The following is a 20,168-nucleotide window of genomic DNA, read 5'->3' as shown; positions in this document are numbered from 1 at the left end:
TTTGAAAATTCTGGTTAAAGTTTTACATGCAAGTTTCTATCTCCAAAACAAATGCAGATATTGAATTGAAACTTCACATGTGCCTTCGGGGTTATAAAACTAGTTGATAGCAGTAAGTCCCATAACTGATATGCATTTTGGTCAAATTATTCCCCCTTTTGAACTTAAAACTCTTTTTATATTTAACCTTTTTGGGTAATAATTTCCTGCTTCTGGGACAATATTTCGAATAGTCAAGCTTGGCTGTCTTATGGACAGCTCTTGTTATTAGCTCACCTGTCACATAGTGACAAGGTGAGCTTTTGTGATCACCCTTCGTCCGTCGTCCGTCCGTGCGTCCGTCAACAATTCCTTGTCTGCACGATAGTGGTTTCATTTATGATTTTATTTTAACCAAACTTGCACACAACTTGTATCACCATAAGGTCACGGTTCCTTTCTTGAACTGGCCAGATCCCATTATGGGTTCCAGAGTTATGGCCCCTGAAAGGGCCAAAATTAGCTATTTTGACCTTGTCTGCACAATAGCAGCTTTATGATTTGATTTTTACCAAACTGGCACACAACTTGTATCTCCACAAGATCTTGGTTCCTATTTTGAACTGGCCAGATTCCTTTATGGGTTCCAGAGTTATGGCCCCTTAAAGGGCCAGAATTAGCTATTTCGACCTTGTCTGCACAATAGCAGCTTCATTTATGATTTGAATTTAACCAAACTTGCACACAACTTGTATCACCATAAAATCTTGGTTCCTTTCTTGAACTGGCGAGATTCCGTTATGGGTTCCAGAGTGATGGCCCCCGAAAGAGCCAAAATTAGCCATTTTGACCTTGTCTGCACAATAGCAGCTTCATTTATGATTTGAATTTAATCAAACTTGCACAAAACTTGTGTCACCATAAGATCTCGGTTCCTTTCTTGATCAGGCCAGATCCCACAATGGGTTCCAGAGTTATGGCCCCTGAAAGGGCCAAAATTAGCTATTTTGACATTGTCTGCACAATAGCAGCTTCATTTATGATTTGATTTTAACCAAACTTGCACACAACGAGATCTTGCTTCCTTTCTTCAACTGGCCAGATTCCATCATGGGTTCCAGAGTTATGGCCCCTTAAAGGTCCAAAATTGGCTATTTTGGCTTTTGCAGCCATATAGAGACTTCATTTATGGTTTTATTTGATACAAACTTCCAAAATATCTTCAACAACAATAAATCTTGGATTCCATGACAAATCAGATCCAATCATAGGTTCCAGAGTTATTTTATATCTGATTACCTCCCCTGATTGTAATCAAAATGGATTTATATCAGTAAGTACTTATAGAACTTATTTGAAATTTCATTATTGTTATTAGTTGGACAGAGACAATCAGGGTAGATAACTATGGACTGGTTTTATGTCAAATTACCTCCCTTTATTTCAAATTAAAATGGGTACGTATATCTCCATAACTAATGAAGATACTGATCTGAAATTTCATTTATGTCAACAGATTTATTTGTCAGATCCTTCTTTTGTTCACTAACAATATTTATTTTTATGCCCCCACTTTGGGGGGGGGGGGCATATAGATTTGCTCTTGTCCGTCCGTCCTTCCGTCCGTCAGTCCGTCCGTCCGTCCGTCCTTCCGAAAATGTTGTGTCGCGGGTAGCTCTGAAAGTATTTGACGTAGAGTCACAAAACTTTACAGGAATGTTGGTCAGCATGTGTAGTTGTGCACCTGGGGTTTTGCGTCTGGATTCATTCAGTCATGTAGAAGTTATGGCCCCTGACTTTGTAAAAATTGGTTATTTTAATGTTGTGTCGTGCCTAGCTCCAAAAGTTTATGACCTAGAGTCACAAAACTTTACAGGCATGTTGGTCAGCATGTGTAGTTGTGCACCTGGGGTTTTGCGTCCGGATTCATCTAGACTTGTAGGAGTTATGGCCCCTGACTTAGTAAAAAATTGGTCATTTTAATGTTGTGTCGCACATAGCTCCAAAAGTATTTGACCTAGAATCACCAAAGTTTACAGGAATGTTGGTCAGCATGTGTAGTTGTGCACCTGGGGTTTCGCGTCCGGATTCATTCAGTCATGTAGCAGTTATGGCCCCTGACTTTGTAAAAATTTGTCATTTTAATGTTGTGTCGTGCCTAGCTCCAAAAGTATATGACCTAGAGTCACAAAACTTTACAGGCATGTTGGTCAGTATGTGTAGTTGTGCACCTGGGGTTTCGCATCCGGATTCATCCAGTCATGTAGGAGTTATGGCCCCTGACTTAGTAAAAAATTGGTCATTTTAATGTTGTGTCGCGCATAGCCCCAAAAGTATTTGACCTAGAATCACCAAAGTTTACAGGAATGTTGGTCAGCATGTGTAGTTGTGCACCTGGGGTTTCGCATCCGGATTCATTCAGTATTGTAGGAGTTCTGGCCCCTGACTAATGTCATGTAGTGGGGGCATCTGTGTCCCATGGACACATTTCTAGTTTTAATTACTTCCCTTTTACGTTACTATAAATAGCTTATTTTTAGTAACTTTTTTATTATTGGCCGTAGGGAAAAACAGAGACCACTTTTCTGTGGTACAACATGGATGGTACCTCCAATTTTTAGGTGTATTTTGACATATCTATACCTTGTAGGCATTTTTTTTTCTTTTTGGTTAAATTTCTTCCCTTTCTTTTTCCTGTCCTTAGGACTTTGATATTTTACTGAGGACCTTCTTGTCCTCAAGTGCAATGATAACAGGTGAGCGATACAGGGCCATCATGGCCCTCTTGTTATTTTTAGCTCACATGTCACAAAGTGACAGTGTGAGCTTTTGTGATCGCGCAGCGTCCGTCGTCCGTCGTCCGTCCGTCCGTCCGTGCGTAAACTTTTGCTTGTGACCTCTCTAGAGGTCACATTTTTCATGGGATCTTTATGAAAGTTGGTCAGAATGTTCATCTTGATGATATCTAGGTCAAGTTCGAAACTGGGTCACGTGCGGTCAAAAACTAGGTCAGTAGGTCTAAAAATAGAAAAACCTTGTGACCTCTCTAGAGGCCATATTTTTCAAAAGATCTTCATGAAAATTGGTCAGAATGTTCATCTTGATGATATCTAGGTCAAGTTCGAAACTGGGTCACATGCCATCAAAAACTAGGTCAGTAGGTCAAATAATAGAAAAACCTTGTGACCGCTCTAGAGGCCATATTTTTCATAGGATCTGTATGAAAGTTGGTCTGAATGTTCATCTTGTTGATATCTAGGTCAAGTTCGAAACTGGGTCAGCTGCGGTCAAAAACTAGGTCATTAGGTCTAAAAATAGAAAAACCTTGTGACATCTCTAGAGGTCATACTTATGAATGGATCTTCATGAAAATTGGTCAGAATGTTCACCTTGATGATATCTAGGTCGAGTTTGAAACTGGGTCACGTGCCGACAATAACTAGGTCAGTAGGTCAAATAATAAAAAAAACTTTGTGACCTCTCTAGAGGCCATATTTTTCATGGGAACTGTATGAAGGTTGGTCTGAATGTTCATCTTGATGATATCTAGGCCAAGTTCGAAACTGGGTCAACTGTGGTTAAAAACTAGGTCAGTAGGTCTTAAAATAGAAAAACCTTGTGACCTCTCTAGAGGCCATATTTTTCATGGGAACTGTATGAAGGTTGGTCTGAATGTTCACCTTGATGATATCTAGGTCAAGTTCGAAACTGGGTCATGTGCATTCAAAAATTAGGTCAGTAGGTCAAATATTAGAAAAACATTGTGACCTCTCTAGAGGCCATATTTTTCATAAGATCTTCATGAAAATTGGTCTGAATGTTCACCTTGATGATATCTAGGTCAAGTTCGAAACTGGGTCATGTGCCTTCAAAAATTAGGTCAGTAGGTCAAATAATAGAAAAACCTTGTGACCTCTCTAGAGGCCATATTTTTCATGGGATCTGTATGAAAGTTGGTCTGAATGTTCATCTTGATGATATCTAGGTCAAGTTTGAAACTGGGTCAGCTGCGGTCAAAAACTAGGTCATTAGGTCTAAAAATAGAAAAACCTTGTGACCTGTCTATAGGCCATACTTTTGAATGGATGTTCATGAAAATTAGTCAGAATGTTCACCTTGATGATATCTAGGTCAAGTTTGAAACTGGGTCACGTGCCGTCAATAACTAGGTCAGTAGGTCAAATAATGAAAAAACATTGTGACCTCTCTGGAGGCCATATTTTTCATGGGGTCTGTATGAAGGTTGGTCTGAATGTTCATCTTTATGATATCTAGGTCAGGTTCAAAACTGGGTCACATGAGCTCAAAAACTAGGTCACTATGTCAAATAATAGAAAAAAAACCACGTCATACTCAGTTCAAAACTGGGTCATGTTGGGACAGGTGAGCGATTCAGGACCATTATGGTCCTCTTGTTTTAATATGGTATGCAAGAAAAAGATTCTGTCACCGGTTGTAGGTGCAGATGGGAATATCCGGCTCTTGAGCAACTGTTTACGCGGTTACTCAGCTGGAGTTCGTAACTGCCTAAACAGTTACCCTCGAGGCCGGAAATTTCCATCTGCACCTACAACTGGTGAAAGAATCTTATAATCTATTACCGGTATATGGGAAATGAAATATATAGGTCTGCTTGCTCTTTTTTTAGATGAAGTAGATCAACACATTTCCAACTGATTTTAAGATTTGATGAATTATTTCATTTGTCTAACTTTCTGATATCATATTTTATCTTTAGACAAAATAATAGTGTTGCCATTTTGATAAATTTACTCACAGACTTTGATAAATTTACTCACGGACTGCCATTAATTTATACAATGATTTTTGTTCCATATGCCAGTTCAGACACTATTCTACTTTATTAGGATAAATGACATTAAACCATTACTTTCGTTTTATCAGATGTTCAGAACTACGTTTAAAGCCGACTGAGAATTTTGCAATGTGGCAAGTCTGTATAGAGACCACAAACACGGTTCAGCTTATTTCTTATCATAAGTCTTGTCTTTTATAGTGTGAAATAATTGAGCCGCACCATGACAAAACCATAGTGCAATTGTGACCAGCATGGATGCAGACCACGGTTTCTCTAATTGCAATAGGCTTTAAATGCTAGCACACATGGATGAACCTGACCAGACTGTGCAGATGCATAGGCTGGTCTGGATCCATGCTGGTCGCAAATGCCTTATGTTGGTTTTCTCTTGGTGCGGCTCAATTAATATTTTGCTTTTGTTGTTACAAAAAGCTACTTTACTTATTTCAAACAGAATATAACTTAAAAGGTTGAGGCTGATGTGCCCCACCTCCCATTTTAGTATTTAGCACCCGCCCGCTTAGCTCAGTAGGTAAGAGCGTTGGTCTACGGATCGTGGGGTCATGAGTTCGATCCTCGGGCGGGGCGTATGTTCTCCGTGACTATCTGATAAACAACATTGTGTCTGAAATCATTAGTCCTCCACCTCTGATTCATGTGGGGAAGTTGGCAGTTACTTGTGGAGAACAGGTTTGTACTGGTACAGAATCCAGGAACACTGATTAGGTTAACTGCCCGCCATTACATGACTGAAATACTGTTTAAAAATGGCATTAAACCTAAAACAAACAAACATTTTAGTACTTCTACTTTTTCGGAAAGTCTTAAGAATAAATAAACATTGTCATCATGCTTGCAATAAGGAAAACAAAATTAAGTAATTTTGAACTCGATCAAATATTTGTATTTATGATAAAATAATTGGTTACAACAGACTTGCAAGGCTAAAATAAATGATAACCTGACTCCTTTAATTTGTTTCTGTAATGCATTTACTAGATTTGTTACCATAGTAACATTTTTGTTTTTCACCTTTTCCCACATTTCTGCAAAAATAGAACTTTTCTTGTCTTGACTGAGTAGTTTGCAGGTACTGGTTTTGACTTGATAAGATTAGCTACCAGTTTGAAGTCAGTTTAGAGTATAAAAGTCTTTTAGAGGCCATACTTTTCATGGGATCTGTATGAAAGTTTGAGGAGAACAAATTATTTTCGTTTAGATCATTTTCATCAAATTTCGTTTACTTGAGACCTCCCAAGATGCACTTTCAAGAAAATTAAATTTGTGTTTCACTGTATCTAGTGAAACAACTAATATTATTACTTCTGTTATCATCATAATGTCAAAAAAAAGGTTATGCATTATGACAGAGTCTTGTAACTGTTAATTTAATAGAGGATATTACATGAGTGTCATTTCATATTGACTTTATTAAATGAGGCTGAGACTGTTGAGCATTTTATCAGTTTTATTCAAAGAGCTTAATAAATTTAATGTGGAAAGACAATTTTCTTTTTATCACATGTAAGCTTTACCTGCTGAAACATCAAAATTTCTTCTATCTCTAACTAAATTCGACCAATGTCTCCTATACCTAAAACAACATTAGCGTCAGAGCAAGTATAATACCAAAGTTATATAATGGTTGTATTTTACTTCTACAATGTCAGACTGTCAAACATGTGATATTATATTTTTTAGCTCACCTCGTCACTTTTGTGATTGCGTAGCATCCGTCGTCCATGTGTCCGTGCTTGTGTGCGTGCGTAAACTTTTGCTTGTGACCACTCTAGAGGTCACATTTTTCATGGGGTCTTTATGAAAATTGGTCAGAATGTTCAACTTGATGACATCTAGGTCAAGTTCGAAACTGAGTCACGTGCGGTCAAAAACTCGGTCAGTAGGTCTAAAAATAGAAAAACCTTGTGACCTCTGTAGAGGCCATATATTTCACAAGATCTTCATGAAAATTGGTCAGAATGTTCACCTTGATGATATCTAGGTCAAGTTCGAAAGTGGGTCACATGCCTTCAAAAACTAGGTCAGTAGGTCAAATAATAGAAAAACCTTGTGACCTCTCTAAAGGCCACATTTTTCATGGGATATGTATGAAAGTTGGTCAGAATGTTCATCTTGATGATATCTAGGTCAAGTTCGAAACTGGGTCATGTGCGTTCAAAAACTAGGTCAGTAGGTCTAAAAATAGAAAAACCTTGTGACCTCTCTAGAGGCCATACTTTTGAATGGATCTCCATAAAAGTTGGTCAGAATGTTCATCTTGATGATATCTAGGTCAAGTTCGAAAGGGGGTCACGTGCCTTCAAAAAGTAGGTCAGTAGGTCAAATAATGAAAAAACATTGTGACCTCTCTCGAGGCCATATTTTTCATGGGATCTGTATGAAAGTTGGTCTGAATGTTTATCTTGATGATATATAGGTCAAGTTTGAAACTGGGTCAACTGCGATCAAAAGCTAGGTCAGTAGGTCTTAAAATAGAAAAACCTTGTGACCTTTCTAGAGGCAGTACCCTTGAATGGATCTTCATGAAAATTGGTCAGAATGTTCATCTTGATGATATCTAGGTCAAGTTTGAAACTGGGTCACGTGCCTTTAAAAACTAGGTCAGTAGGTCAAATAATAAAAAAATCTTGTGACCTCTCTAGAGGCCATACTTTTCATGGGATCTGTATGAAAGTTGGTCTGAATGTTCATCTTGATGATATCTAGGTCAAGTTTGAAACTGGGTCAACTGCGGTCAAAAACTAGGTCAGTAGGTCTAAAATTTGAAAAATCTTTTGACCTCTCTAGAGGCCATATTTTTCAATGGATCTTCATGAAAATTGGTCTGAATGTTCACCTTGATGATATCTAGGTCAGTTTCGAAACTGGGTAACGTGCGGACAAAAACTAGGCCAGTAGGTATGAAAATAGAAAAACCTTGTGACCTCTCTAGAGGCCATATTTTTCATGAGATCTTCATGAAAATTAGTGAGAATGTTCCCTTGATGATATCTAGGTAAAGTTCAAAACAGGGTCACATACCTTCGAAAACTAGGTCAATTGGTCAAATAATAGAAAAACCTTGTGACCTCTCTAGAGGCCATATTTTTCAATGGATCTTCATGAAAATTGGTCAGAATTTTTATCTTGATAATATCTAGGTCAAGATCAAAACTGGGTCACATGAGCTCAAAAACTAGGTCACTATGTCAAATAATAGAAAAAACGACGTCATACTCAAAACTGGGTCATGTTTGAACAGGTGAGCGATTCAGGACCATCATTGTCCTCTTGTTTTTACATTTTCTCTGCTGAATATCTCTGTGACTGAAAAAATGTGTCTGTATTGTAGCCATTTAGTTTTTACTGCTTGATGGCTTCACAACATTGAATCCATCACATTGCTCCCTTGGTAAATTTTAACATTTTCTAACAGTCATCCAAGAAGACACTTCTTTTCACTTTGTGACCAAAATCCAAAGGTGGCTGACATACCCTGTATTCTTTTCAGGAGGACATTTTACAACATTGAAAACAGTGACAGCACCAGCCACACAGTCTAGTAAGTACATTTGATATGTGTGAAGTTTATAACACAGTCTTTAATATTCTGTTGCAGTTTGAATGGATCAGGTGAAAAGACTAATATGTAATATTTTTTTCTGTCACTAAGCATAACTCATACTGGATTCTTAAATGAATACTGTCTGAGCAAATTATGACAATCTTAACTTTAGTTTTAACATAAAAAGTTTACATTATGTGATTCAGTCCAAGAACATGTTGAGGAAAAACTATAAAAATTATTGGGTTTTTTTTTCTAGATACAGTCATGGTTGATTAATTATGTCTCCCACCACACAGTGATGTGGGAGGCATATTGATTTTCTCCTGTTTGTGTGTGTGTCTGTTTATCACAAAGCTTGTTCAACCCTTCACCAAACTTGAACAAAGTTTGTTTGCCAATAAGTGCTTGGCCAGGTTCGATAAATAGCCAAATCGGCCAAGGCACTTCAGAATAATGGCCCTTGAATTACCAAATAATCCTCAGATTTCTTGCGCATTTTTGATACCAAAAGGACTCCTATACTACTTTTAAAGGGTCCTTTTGGTGTCAAAAATGCGCATGCGCTCTGGTAGTATAGGGTCCTTTATGTGCATGTGCTCTAAGTAAACAATATATAAAGATTGACTTACTATTCAAATGATGAGGCAGTTGTGGGAGACATGTGTTTTTCTCAAAAGCAGCTCTAGTTTTGTTAAAATTTTAAAACTATTGCCCCTTTTCATTCTTTGGTTATCTTTGCATGTTTTTTGCAATAACCATGTCTCAGACTTTTATGGAAAGTAGTTTCTGGTTCTTTTTTTGTTTAAGGTTTCGATGGAGGCCTTGAGAAACAAAAATCAAACAACACCAAATCATAGAAAGAAAGAGTTGTTTGACATGAAAATTGTACAGCATGTAAAACATGTATATTACTTTACGAAACAAGTGTCAGTATACTGATATAAACATTGAATTCCGGAAAAGGGCTGCCTAAAGGGGCTCCACTTCCGGACAGTTAAACGCCTTTAAAAACTTACCATTTTCAAAGAACAGTTACACATGTTTGTTTTGATGCATTTGCAATAGCGTGCGAGTGGTCAAATTTCACGTAACAAGGTGGAACATAGTTTTCAGCAATTGTTTATCATTTTTGCTTTACAAATGGCATTCATTTTCAAAGGGAGACAACTTTTTCTCAAAGATTACTTAAAATAATTGGATAAAGTTGTTTCCCTTTGAAAATGAATGCCATTTGTACTTAAAATAATCGGGAACAGTTGTCTCCCTTTGTAAATGAATGCCATTTGTAAAGAAATAAAGATAAACAATTGCTGAAAACTGTGTTCCACCTTGTTATGCGAAATTTCACCACTCGCACGCTATTGCAAATGCATCAAAATGAACATGTGTAACTGTTCTTTGAAAATGGTGAGTTTTTAAAGGTGTTTAACTGTCCGGAAGTGGAGCCCCTTTAGGCAGCCCTTTTCCGGAATTCAATGTTTATTTCAGTATACTGACACTTGTTTCGTAAAGTAATATACATGTTTTACATGCTGTACAATTTTCATGTCAAACAACTCTTTCTTTCTATGATTTGGTGTTGTTTGATTTTTGTTTCTCAATGCCTCCATCGAAACCTTAAAATTGAATATTTATTGTTATTTATTATATAATTAACAGACACAAATGCTTCCTTTTGAAAAAAAAAACAAGAAACAAACAACAAAATTGCTTTGAAATATTATCGTGACTCTTGGTACCAGACAATAATAGTATTTTTACAACAGTCTATAAGAATCTTAGTCAGTTGAATTCCTGCTGTTTTAGATAAGATTTTTACTGCTTTAGATTAATATATTTTGTCATACCCCCACAAAACAAAGTTTGGGGGGTATATAGGAGTGAGCTTGTCTGTAGGTCGGTCTGTCGGTCCGTTGGTTTTATGGTTTCCAGATAATAACTCTTGAAAGGCTTGACCGATTTAGATAATTTATGGTACACAGATGTAACATAAAAAAATACAGGTCAAGTACGACTCTGGGGTCAGTAGGTCAAAGGTCAACATCACAGTGACTCACAACAGGTAAACAGTTTCCGGATGATAACTCTTGAAAGGCTTGACTGATTTAAATAAATTTAGGAGTACAGATGTAACATCAGAAAATACAGGTCAAGTTTGACTTTGGGCTCAGTAGGTCAAAGGTCAAGGTCACAGTGACTCGCAACATCTAAACGGTTTCCAGATGATAACTCTTGAAAAGCTTGACCGATTTAAGTAATTTTTGGTACACAGGTGTAACATCATAAAATACAGGTTAAGTTCAACTTTGGGGTCAGTTGGTTAAAGGTCAAGGTTACAGTGACTCACAACAGCTAAACGGTTTCCGGATGATATCTCTTGAAAGGCTTGACAGATTTAAATAATTTTTGGTACACTGGTGTAACATCATAAAAAACAGATAAAGTTTGACTTTGGGGTCAGTAGGTCAAAGGTCAAGGTCACAGTGACTTGCAACAGCTAAACGGTTTCCAGGTGATAACTTGAGAACGCTTGGGTCGAGGATCATGAAAATTGATAGGGAGGTTGGTTATGACCACCAGATCACCCCTAATGATTTTGGGGTCAGCAGGTCACAGGTCAAGGTCAAAGTTACCTGGAACACTTAAACCTTTGCCGAACAATAACTTGATAAGGCTTGAGACTAGGGTCACGAAATTTAATAGGGAGGTTGGTCATGACCAGCACATGACCCATAATTATTTTGGGTTCCAAAGATCAAAGGTTATTTAAATCTTTTATGGACAATAACTTGATAAGGCTTGGGTCGAAGATCATAAAACTTCATAGGAAGGTTGATCATGACCAGCAGATGACCTCAGTTGATTTTGAGGTCATTAGGTCAAAGGTCAAGCAAGTTCAGCTTTGACACTGCCTTAGTTCTGTGAGAAGGCTTTATTATGGGGGTATAATTCCTCACTCCTGTGACAACTCTAGTTTTGCATAAATCTGAAGGCATGTCCCTTTTACATTGAACATTTTTCATTGTTTTACCACAAGAAAGAGTTTTAATGTACCATTCACTGACCTTATGTTATTTTTGTAATATTTAAGGTTCACTATGCAAAAGTCTTGTTGGAAGTGGATGGGTAGCCTATCATGGTTCCTGTTACAGAGCTAATGATGGAAACGGGGACCAGGGAAAGTCATGGAGGCAGGCTCGTCGGACATGCCAACAGTCTGGTGGAGATCTTGCATCCATACTCTCCCAAGCAGAACAAGCTTTTATATATCTTACACTGGTAATAAGTGACCTTTTATTGTACCCCCCCGACAACAAAGTTGTAAGGGGGGGGGGGGTATACTGGTTTCAGGTTGTCTGTCTGTCTGTCTGTCTGTCCGTAGATGCAATCTTGGGCGCACCATCTCTCCTTATCCCCTTGACAGAATTTAATGAAACTTCACACAAGTGGTCTGTACCAACAGTAGTTGTGCATGGGGCATGTTAAGTTCTTTTAGAAAAAAATATTGCAGAGTTATGGGACTTTGTTTTTTTGTTACTATACTATATACATAGACACAATCTTGTGCGCACCATCTCTCCTCATCCCCTTGACACAATTTAATGAAACTTCACACAAGTGATCAGTACCAACAGTAGTTGTGCATGGGGCATGTTAGGTTCTTTTAGAAAAAAAATTTGCAGAGTTATGGGACTTTGTTTTTTTGTTACTATACTATATACATAGACACAATCTTGTGCGCACCATCTCTCCTCATCCCCTTGACACAATTTAATGAAACTTCACACAAGTGATCAGTAACAACAGTAGTTGTGCATGGGGCATGTTAGGTTCTTTCAGAAAAAAAATTTGCAGAGTTATGGGACTTTGTTTTTTTGTTACTATATACATAGACACAATCTTGTGCGCACCATCTCTCCTCATCCCCTTGACACAATTTAATGAAACTTCACACAAGTGATCAGTAACAACAGTAGTTGTGCATGGGGCGTGTTAGGTTCTTTCAGCGACAAAAATTGCAGAGTTATGGGACTTTGTTTCTTGTTAACATACTATGTACATACAGTCTGCATATGCAATCTTGTGCGTGCCTAATCTACCAAACCCTTACACACAATTTAATGAAACTTCACACAAGTGATCAGTACCAACCCTAGTTGTGCATGGTGCATGTTATATTCTTTTAGATAAATATTCTGCATAGTTATGGGACTTTGTTTTTTGTTACTTTACTGTATACATACAGTCTATATACATACAGTCCACATAATTATGCAGTCTTGTGTGCATCAAATTGCAATGTACTGTGTCAGTGCATGCGGGGGGTACATTCATCACCTTTAGTGTTAGCTCTAGTTTTAAGTGAAAACTTGGAATCAGAAGTGTTAGAGAAACTTCTGTTATCCAGGCCAGAAGAAATTTCAGAAAATGTAATTGGAAACAAAGCAGTATAAAAACTAGGTAAAACATTTCGATACAGGTATTTTCTCATGAAACTGCTTAATAGAGGTGACAAAGATTAGAACTGATTTGTACAGAGTTTTGGTGTAACTTTTGCAAATCTACTTGCAGCAGCTACAGTCCTGTTTTGCCTTATAAGTTGTATCAATGTACACTTTGACAGATTTTCACCAGACTTAATCTGATGTATCCTTCTTATTGTGTATTAGGTATTCCAGTGTGCTGGCAATATTGTCATCAAACTTATATTTAAAAAGAAAAAGTCTTAAAAGACGGAGCTGTGCTCCACGCATTGATTTATAAAGTTTATCTCAGATTATTAGATGTGATTTAATATAACAAAGTTGATGAAAGTTTACCATGATAGTATTTTTTTTTTAGTTGAAAAATATATCTGCAAATTCAGTGTGGATTGGCTTGAATGCACTTGACCTGAACAATGGATATAAGTAAGTGTTTAATTTTTACTATTTACTCTTCTTGTTAATTGAAAAGAATAATTTGTATAGCTCTGTTAATACTCTAAAGCGAAACACATTTTTATTCCTCAAGTTACTTGATCAAATTATATCAATGAAAATGACGAATAGTTTATTTGATACTGACCACTGGCCTATAACAATCAGAGGATTTTACTGCAACTAATTTCTAATCTCTCCACAATCCTCAGTTATTTCAGAGATATAGAACAGCTTTGCAATGTTTTAGTGTTTTTTCAAAACACAGTCAAGTTGATGTCACATTGACCTATATTAGGCATCATACATATTTCTTTTTCTCTATTTTATCTAGTTTTTAGCTTGACTATTCAAAGGTAGAGCTATTTGACATCCTCATTCATCAGCGTCGTAAAGTCTATATTAAGACTTGAAAACATATTCCTTTTCAGGTGGTCTGATGGCTCAGTTGTGACATACTATAACTGGGGGAAGAATGAACCAAATGATGCTGGCGGGGAGGAAGATTGTGTAGACATATTCCTTAGAACTGGTAATCATATTTTCTAAATGATGCCTATTGACAAAAAGCAAGATTGTTTCGTTTAAGCACTTTGGTCCAATGTTATTAAGCTGATTTCGAGATCTATCTTCTGAGTGTTTAATTCTGAGCTCATTGTTGGCATTGCTTGTGATACTTTAAAATCATTTAATTTCGTGGGCATGAAATTTCGTGCTTTTGGACAAAACGGCAATTTCGTGTGGATATCAATTTGTTGATTTGCAACTTTTGAACATAAAATGAATGGGAATTTTACATTTTAGTTGGGATTAAATTTTGTGGATTGACTCAACTGCGAAATCCACGAAATTTAGTCCCTCACGAATATTAATGATTTCACAGTATACTTAACTATGCCAAAATATGGTATGTGCTAAAATGTTTTTAACTGTTACACAAAATGAATGAGATAAGCATTGAAAAATTACATTTTGTACGATAAATATGTTTGTGATATACATATCAAACTATGGCAAAATAAAGATGTACATTTTCTAATGAAAATTCGTGATTTTTCTCAGGTAACTGGAATGATGACCACTGTTCCTACCAGATGGGATATATTTGTAAAGTACAGTTGGGTATGCCACCTACCCCCCCTGTTCCCACTGGACTATGGGCAGGAAATTGTCCAACTGGTTTTAATTTACTATATAACAGGTACAGTAACATATGTTAGTTGTCTGTACGTTTCTAAATTTGTCATCCTTAACACTAGTGTCAGCTTCATTTTATTTAAATGCCTTGATAAATTTGATGAAACTTGATATAGTCTTGATACTATTGAGACCACCCTCTGACTGTTCTGCATTAAGGCCAAGGTCATGACTGTACTTCAGAGCTAAAAAAACCAACTTTCTTAATCCGTTCTTTGTTTTAAATTTTAATTCTATTTTTAATTTGATATAACAATAAGCATAATCTGCAATGAGGGAAAATGAGGAGCACAATATCTGTAACTATCACCAGTAAATATTTAACTATTTCCCCTTTTATATGTAATTTTTCACATCTTTTTTTCTTGTCTTCTGTGAAAACTATTGTAACAGTAGATTTTGCCAATATGTGCATCTGTAATATATGTTCTCTATGTAGATGCTACAGAATATATCTAACCCCTGTGAACTGGACAACAGCCCTGGCTAATTGTAAAGGACTAGGATCTGGCTACAACCTTGCTAGCATTCTGGATGATGTCACAAATGGTATATTGTATTTTATGGTTAACATTTCATTTTTGTTATTTTATTTTCACTGTCAAATTTGAAATTAACATTTGTAGTAGTTGGATCTTTTGTTCAGGCACAAAAGAAGGAGTAAGAACTCAAAGACAATTGCTTTTGTTCAAATTTTACATCATTGCCTGCAGGTCATTTATTCACATATTTTCCTTGTATAACTCATATTTAAAAACTTGTCAGTTTTATAAACCATTTAGGAATTCAGGATCCTTCTATCACAAGCCCTTTCGGTCAGTCACCTTTAAGTAGGTTTCACTTTTCATTATTCTGCAAAAAAGATACTATTTATGAGCAGAAAGACCAGTTAGGTAGAGTTAGATCTGTGTCAGAAATGTTAATTTAAAAGTATACACTCTTGTTTTATTAAAAAGTAATTACCTCCGTTTTTAATGAAAATATTTTAAAAGATTTTTATTTGTTTTGATTTGGTAGAATTTCCCGTTTCACATTTTCTTGTAACAGCTGTTTGGATATTTCAACAAAAAAGAACATGTTAAAACTGCTGGTAGCTTAAGATTATATTCATTTTCAATATATCTTGAATGTTGGTTGTTCAACCAAGACAGACATGTAGGAAAGTACCGTAAAAACTCGAATATATTACGCTAGCATGTTTATTACGCACCCTCGATCTTGCATCAAAATCTTGGGAAAAATGCTTACATTGGAATATATTATGCACAGAAAAATCTGTCAGAAAATGTTGTTTACAAACTCGAAATCGGCCATTAGCGGCATGTGTAAAAAAGAGGAGGTTAAAAAAGCATGGCCAGAAATGTAAACACATGACAGTTGACAAATTGTCTGATTTTTGCAGATATTTTCAGGTTTTCAAACTGGGAAAAATGTTTGAAGCTCTACCTTGGTTTATATTGCGCACCCCTTTGAGAAAATGAAAAAAATCATTAAAAAAAGTGCGTATTATATTTGAGCTTTTACGGTAATTATAATTCATGATGTGAATTAATGGGAATTGCTTCTTTATATATATAACTTTCTGTGCAGATCTTGGACATAAAATCTTCATATGATCGTTTGCACAATCAAAGCTTAAAATATATCCATATGCAATTTTAAAAAATTCATTGATAGTTTGGCAACAATATAGAAAAATGAAACAAATATCAAAGTGTAAAAGTACATTTTGTGAAAATGTATAAAATGCTCAGTGAATATGAATAATCTTTAAAGTTTCAGACAGATGAATTGCATTGCAAACTCAGATATAAATGTTTTACCCAAGTCTAGTCAATAACACAGAAAACAGGAATTAGAGGATAAATTTCCTTTAAAATTTTTAACATAATTTTTCAAGCCTTTATAACAACTATGATGGCAGCGATGAAAGTAAATCCATGGATAGGTCTACATAAGAACTGGGGGAACCAGCTGTTGTGGGTGAACAATGATGAAACAACTTATACTAACTGGGCACACAATGAACCTAATGGTAAACAAAAAGAAGCTTGTGTACAGGTAGGTGGTCAATCAGCTGATTTGTTCACTAACCTGAGTGAGCTTTTGTGACTGCTCAGTGTCCATCGTCTGTCCGTCAACATTTTCAAAATAAATCTTCTTCTTGAAGTTGACAGGCAGATTTACATCAAACGTCACAGGAATGATTCTTGGGTGGCTCCCTTTCAGAATTGTTCAAAGAATTGAATTCTACAAAGAACTCTGGTTGCCAAGGCAACTGAAAAGATGCCCTGCCCAGAGTGTCAATTTTTAGCTCACCTGTCACAAAGTGACAAGGTGAGCTTTTGTGATTGTGAAGCGTCCGTCGTCCGTGCATCCGTCTGTCCGTGCGTCATTAAACTTTTGCTGTTGACCACTCTAGAGGTTACATTTTTCATGGGATCTTTATGGAAGTTGGTCTGAATGTTTGTCTTGATGATATCTAGGTCAAGTTCGAAACTGGGTCACGTGCAATCCAAAACTAGGTCAGTAGGTCTAAAAATAGAAAAACCTTGTGACCTCTCTAGAGGCCATACTTTTCAATGGATCTTCATGAAAATTGGTCAGTGTTCACCTTGATGATATGTAGATCATGTTTGAAACTGGGTCACGTGCCATCAAAAACTAGATCAGTAGGTCAAATAATAAAAAAACCTTGTGACCTCTCTAGAGGCCATATTTTTCATGGGATCTGTATGAAAGTTGGTCTGAATGGTCTTCTTGATGATATCTAGGTCAAGTTCGAAACTGGGTCAACTGCGTTCAAAAACTAGGTCAGTAGGTCTAAAAATAGAAAAACCTTGGGACCTCTCTGGAGGCCATACTTTGAATGGATCTTCATAAAAATTGGTCAGAATGTTCACCATGATGATATCTTGGTCAAGTTCGAAACTGGGTCACGTGCCACCAAAAACTAGGTCAGTAGATAAAATAATAAAAAAAAACTTGTGACCTTTCTAGAGGCCATATTTTTCAGGGATCTGTATGAAAGTTGGTCTGAATATTCATCTTAATGATATCTAGGTCAAGTTAGAAACTGGGTCAACTGTGGTCAAAAACTAGGTCAGTAGGTCTAAAAATAGAAAAACCTTTTGATCTCTCTAGAGGCCATATTTTTCAATGGATCTTCATGAAAATTGATCTGAATGTTCACCTTGATGATATCTAGGTGAAATTCGAAACTGGGTCACATGCAGTCAAAAACTAGATCAGTAGGTATAAAAATAGAAAAACTTTGTGACCTCTCTAGAGGCCATATTTTTCATGAGATCTTCATGAAAATTGGTGAGAATGTTCACATTGATGATATCTAGGTCAGGTTCGAAACTCAATCACATGTCTTCAAAAACTAGGGCATTAGGTCAAATAATAGAATAACCTTGTGACCTCTCTAGAGGTCATATTTTTCAATGGATCTTCATGAAAATTGGTCAGAATTTTTATCTTGATGATATCTAGGTCAAGTTCAAAACTAGGTCAGATGAGCTCAAAAATTATGTCACTATGGCAAATAATAGAAAAAACGACGTCATACTCAGTTCAAAACTGTGTCATGTTGGGACAGGTGAGCGATTCAGGACCATCATGGTCTTCTTGTTACATAGACTTATAAAGGATAAAAATCTTCTTGTCTTGAACCACAAGACCTAGGCCTTAAATATTTGGTATGTAGCATTGCCTTGTGGTTCTTTACCAAGATTGTTCGAATTTTGCCCCTTGGATGAAAAGAGGCCCTGCCCCGTGGGGTCCCAACTTTTACATAGACTTACATAGGAAAAAAGAATCATCTTGCCTGAAACTGCAATGCCTCGGCTTTTGATATTTGGTTTTTAGCATTGCCTACTTAAATTGTTTAAATTATGCTCCTGAGGGGAAAAGCGGCACTGTCCTAGGTGTCCCAAGATTTACATAGACTTATATTGGGAAAATCTTCTAAAATCTTCTTGTCTGAAAGTTCAAGGCCAAGGCCCTTGTTATTTGGTATGTAGTATTGTGTAATGGACATCTAACAAGATTGTTCAAATTATACCCATGAGGGGAAAAAAAGGCCCTGCCCGGGGGTCACTTGTTATATGAGTTATATAGAAAAGAATACTTCAAAAATTATCAGATCATATTTCCTAGACTGTTTAATTATAACTGCATGATGAGCTCTGTGGCCTTGACCTACTGACCTACTTTTATTATTTTTTAAGGTACATCCTTGGAGTTTGGATGACATATACAGTTTTGCACACTGATTTTCAAACTGACTTGTAGTGACCATATAGTCCGAGAGCTCACGGACTTTTATTGCAACAATTGAGGCCAAAAGAAGTTTATACATTTTTGGAAACAATATTTCATATCCTCCATGAAAACCCATTTCTTAAGTGTCAAAGCCGTGCCTATCTATATTTTGTTCACTTATGTTTGTGATAGGGGAGGTAAAACTCACTTGTAAAAATTTAGGGGGTAGGGTAAAGTTTACGTCTACCAGTTTTTTCACTGTTTAATTACAGTAGCTATCTTATTGTCAGTAACTGTATATATGTCAACCAATGTCAGCAAAAAGAAATTCATCAAAAAGGAATGAAGGGCAAACTTGATATTTAAGGTTAAAGGTCAAATTTATGTACAAATCACAAAAAATGGCATATTTGAAATTTATTTTTATTCTTAAAAATTAGTTTGTTATCATAAGTCACTCAGCTTTATATATGTAATGTGTGTATATCAGTCAAAGTCAGAAATGCAAATCTTATTGCAAAATGTCAAGGTCAACTCTGATAATTGAAGGTCAAAGTTCATTTTCATGCAAAAATATGAAAAATGTTACATTTACTTTTTCTAACGTTTTTAATATGTATTCACATTGTTAGTCACTGAAGTTAATTCGTTTTAATGTCTGTATGTCAGGCAAAGTCAGCAGTGCAAAGTTTACCCCAAAACTGCCAAGGGTAAAGCTTATATCAAAGATCAAAGGTCAAAATTTTGGAAAAACTGCATGAATAGTTTCCTGTTTGAAATATAACAGCTATTTCTGATCATTATTTGTAATTGCTCGTAATTTGTTTTTATGTATATATGTCCGACAATGTCAGTAATAAAGATATCGTCTAAAATCAGACAAGTTCAAATGTGATATAAAGGGTCAAAGGTCATTTCCAAGTAAAAGATTGAAAAAATAGCTCTTTAACTTTTCTTCTTGTTAATGATATTTTGTCGATATTAATCAAAAATATCAGTTCATTTTAATGTATAAAAAGTAGGCGATGTCTGGTATGCACATATTATTTCAAAACATTCAAGGTCAACCATAATTTCAAAGGACAAAGGTCAAAAAAGTGAATAAAATGTTGCAATAATATCACCTGTTTGTAATGATTTTTATTTTTTAAAAGTATTTGTTTTGTCAATTTAGTAACTGATCGTTTTTCATTTTACTGTATATATGTCAGACGATGTCATGGAAGAGAAAATAAGTCACGGTCGAACCTGGTATTAAAGGTCAGGGGTCATTTTTGTGTAAAAGATCAAATTGTAGCATACTTACTCATTACTTTGTTAAAAAATAATAGCTCTTGTTAGAATTTTCTGTTAGCAATTTATTTTAATGTAGACATGTCAAGCAAGGTCAGGAATGTAGGTCTTATCCATATAAGGC

General features: G+C 36.0%; 1 protein-coding gene across 3 annotated transcripts in view; it reads left to right on the top strand.

Annotated features, from left to right (window-relative positions):
- LOC128556876 (uncharacterized) overlaps positions 1 to 20,168 on the top strand; it is a 135,546-nt gene that overhangs the window by 90,132 nt on the left and 25,246 nt on the right. For 2 of the 3 annotated variants that reach the window (XM_053542708.1, XM_053542706.1), the window contains exons 39-45: positions 8,310 to 8,360; positions 11,458 to 11,645; positions 13,209 to 13,276; positions 13,717 to 13,817; positions 14,348 to 14,486; positions 14,922 to 15,031; positions 16,383 to 16,543. In XM_053542708.1, coding sequence (XP_053398683.1) covers positions 8,310 to 8,360; positions 11,458 to 11,645; positions 13,209 to 13,276; positions 13,717 to 13,817; positions 14,348 to 14,486; positions 14,922 to 15,031; positions 16,383 to 16,543 — 818 coding nt within the window. The remainder of the gene's footprint in view (positions 1 to 8,309; positions 8,361 to 11,457; positions 11,646 to 13,208; positions 13,277 to 13,716; positions 13,818 to 14,347; positions 14,487 to 14,921; positions 15,032 to 16,382; positions 16,544 to 20,168) is intronic. The other variant, XM_053542707.1, reaches the window with a different exon arrangement.

This window comes from Mercenaria mercenaria, chromosome 5, assembly GCF_021730395.1.
Source record: "Mercenaria mercenaria strain notata chromosome 5, MADL_Memer_1, whole genome shotgun sequence".
Classification (NCBI taxonomy): domain Eukaryota; kingdom Metazoa; phylum Mollusca; class Bivalvia; order Venerida; family Veneridae; genus Mercenaria; species Mercenaria mercenaria.
This window is presented reverse-complemented; position numbering and strand designations above follow the sequence as displayed.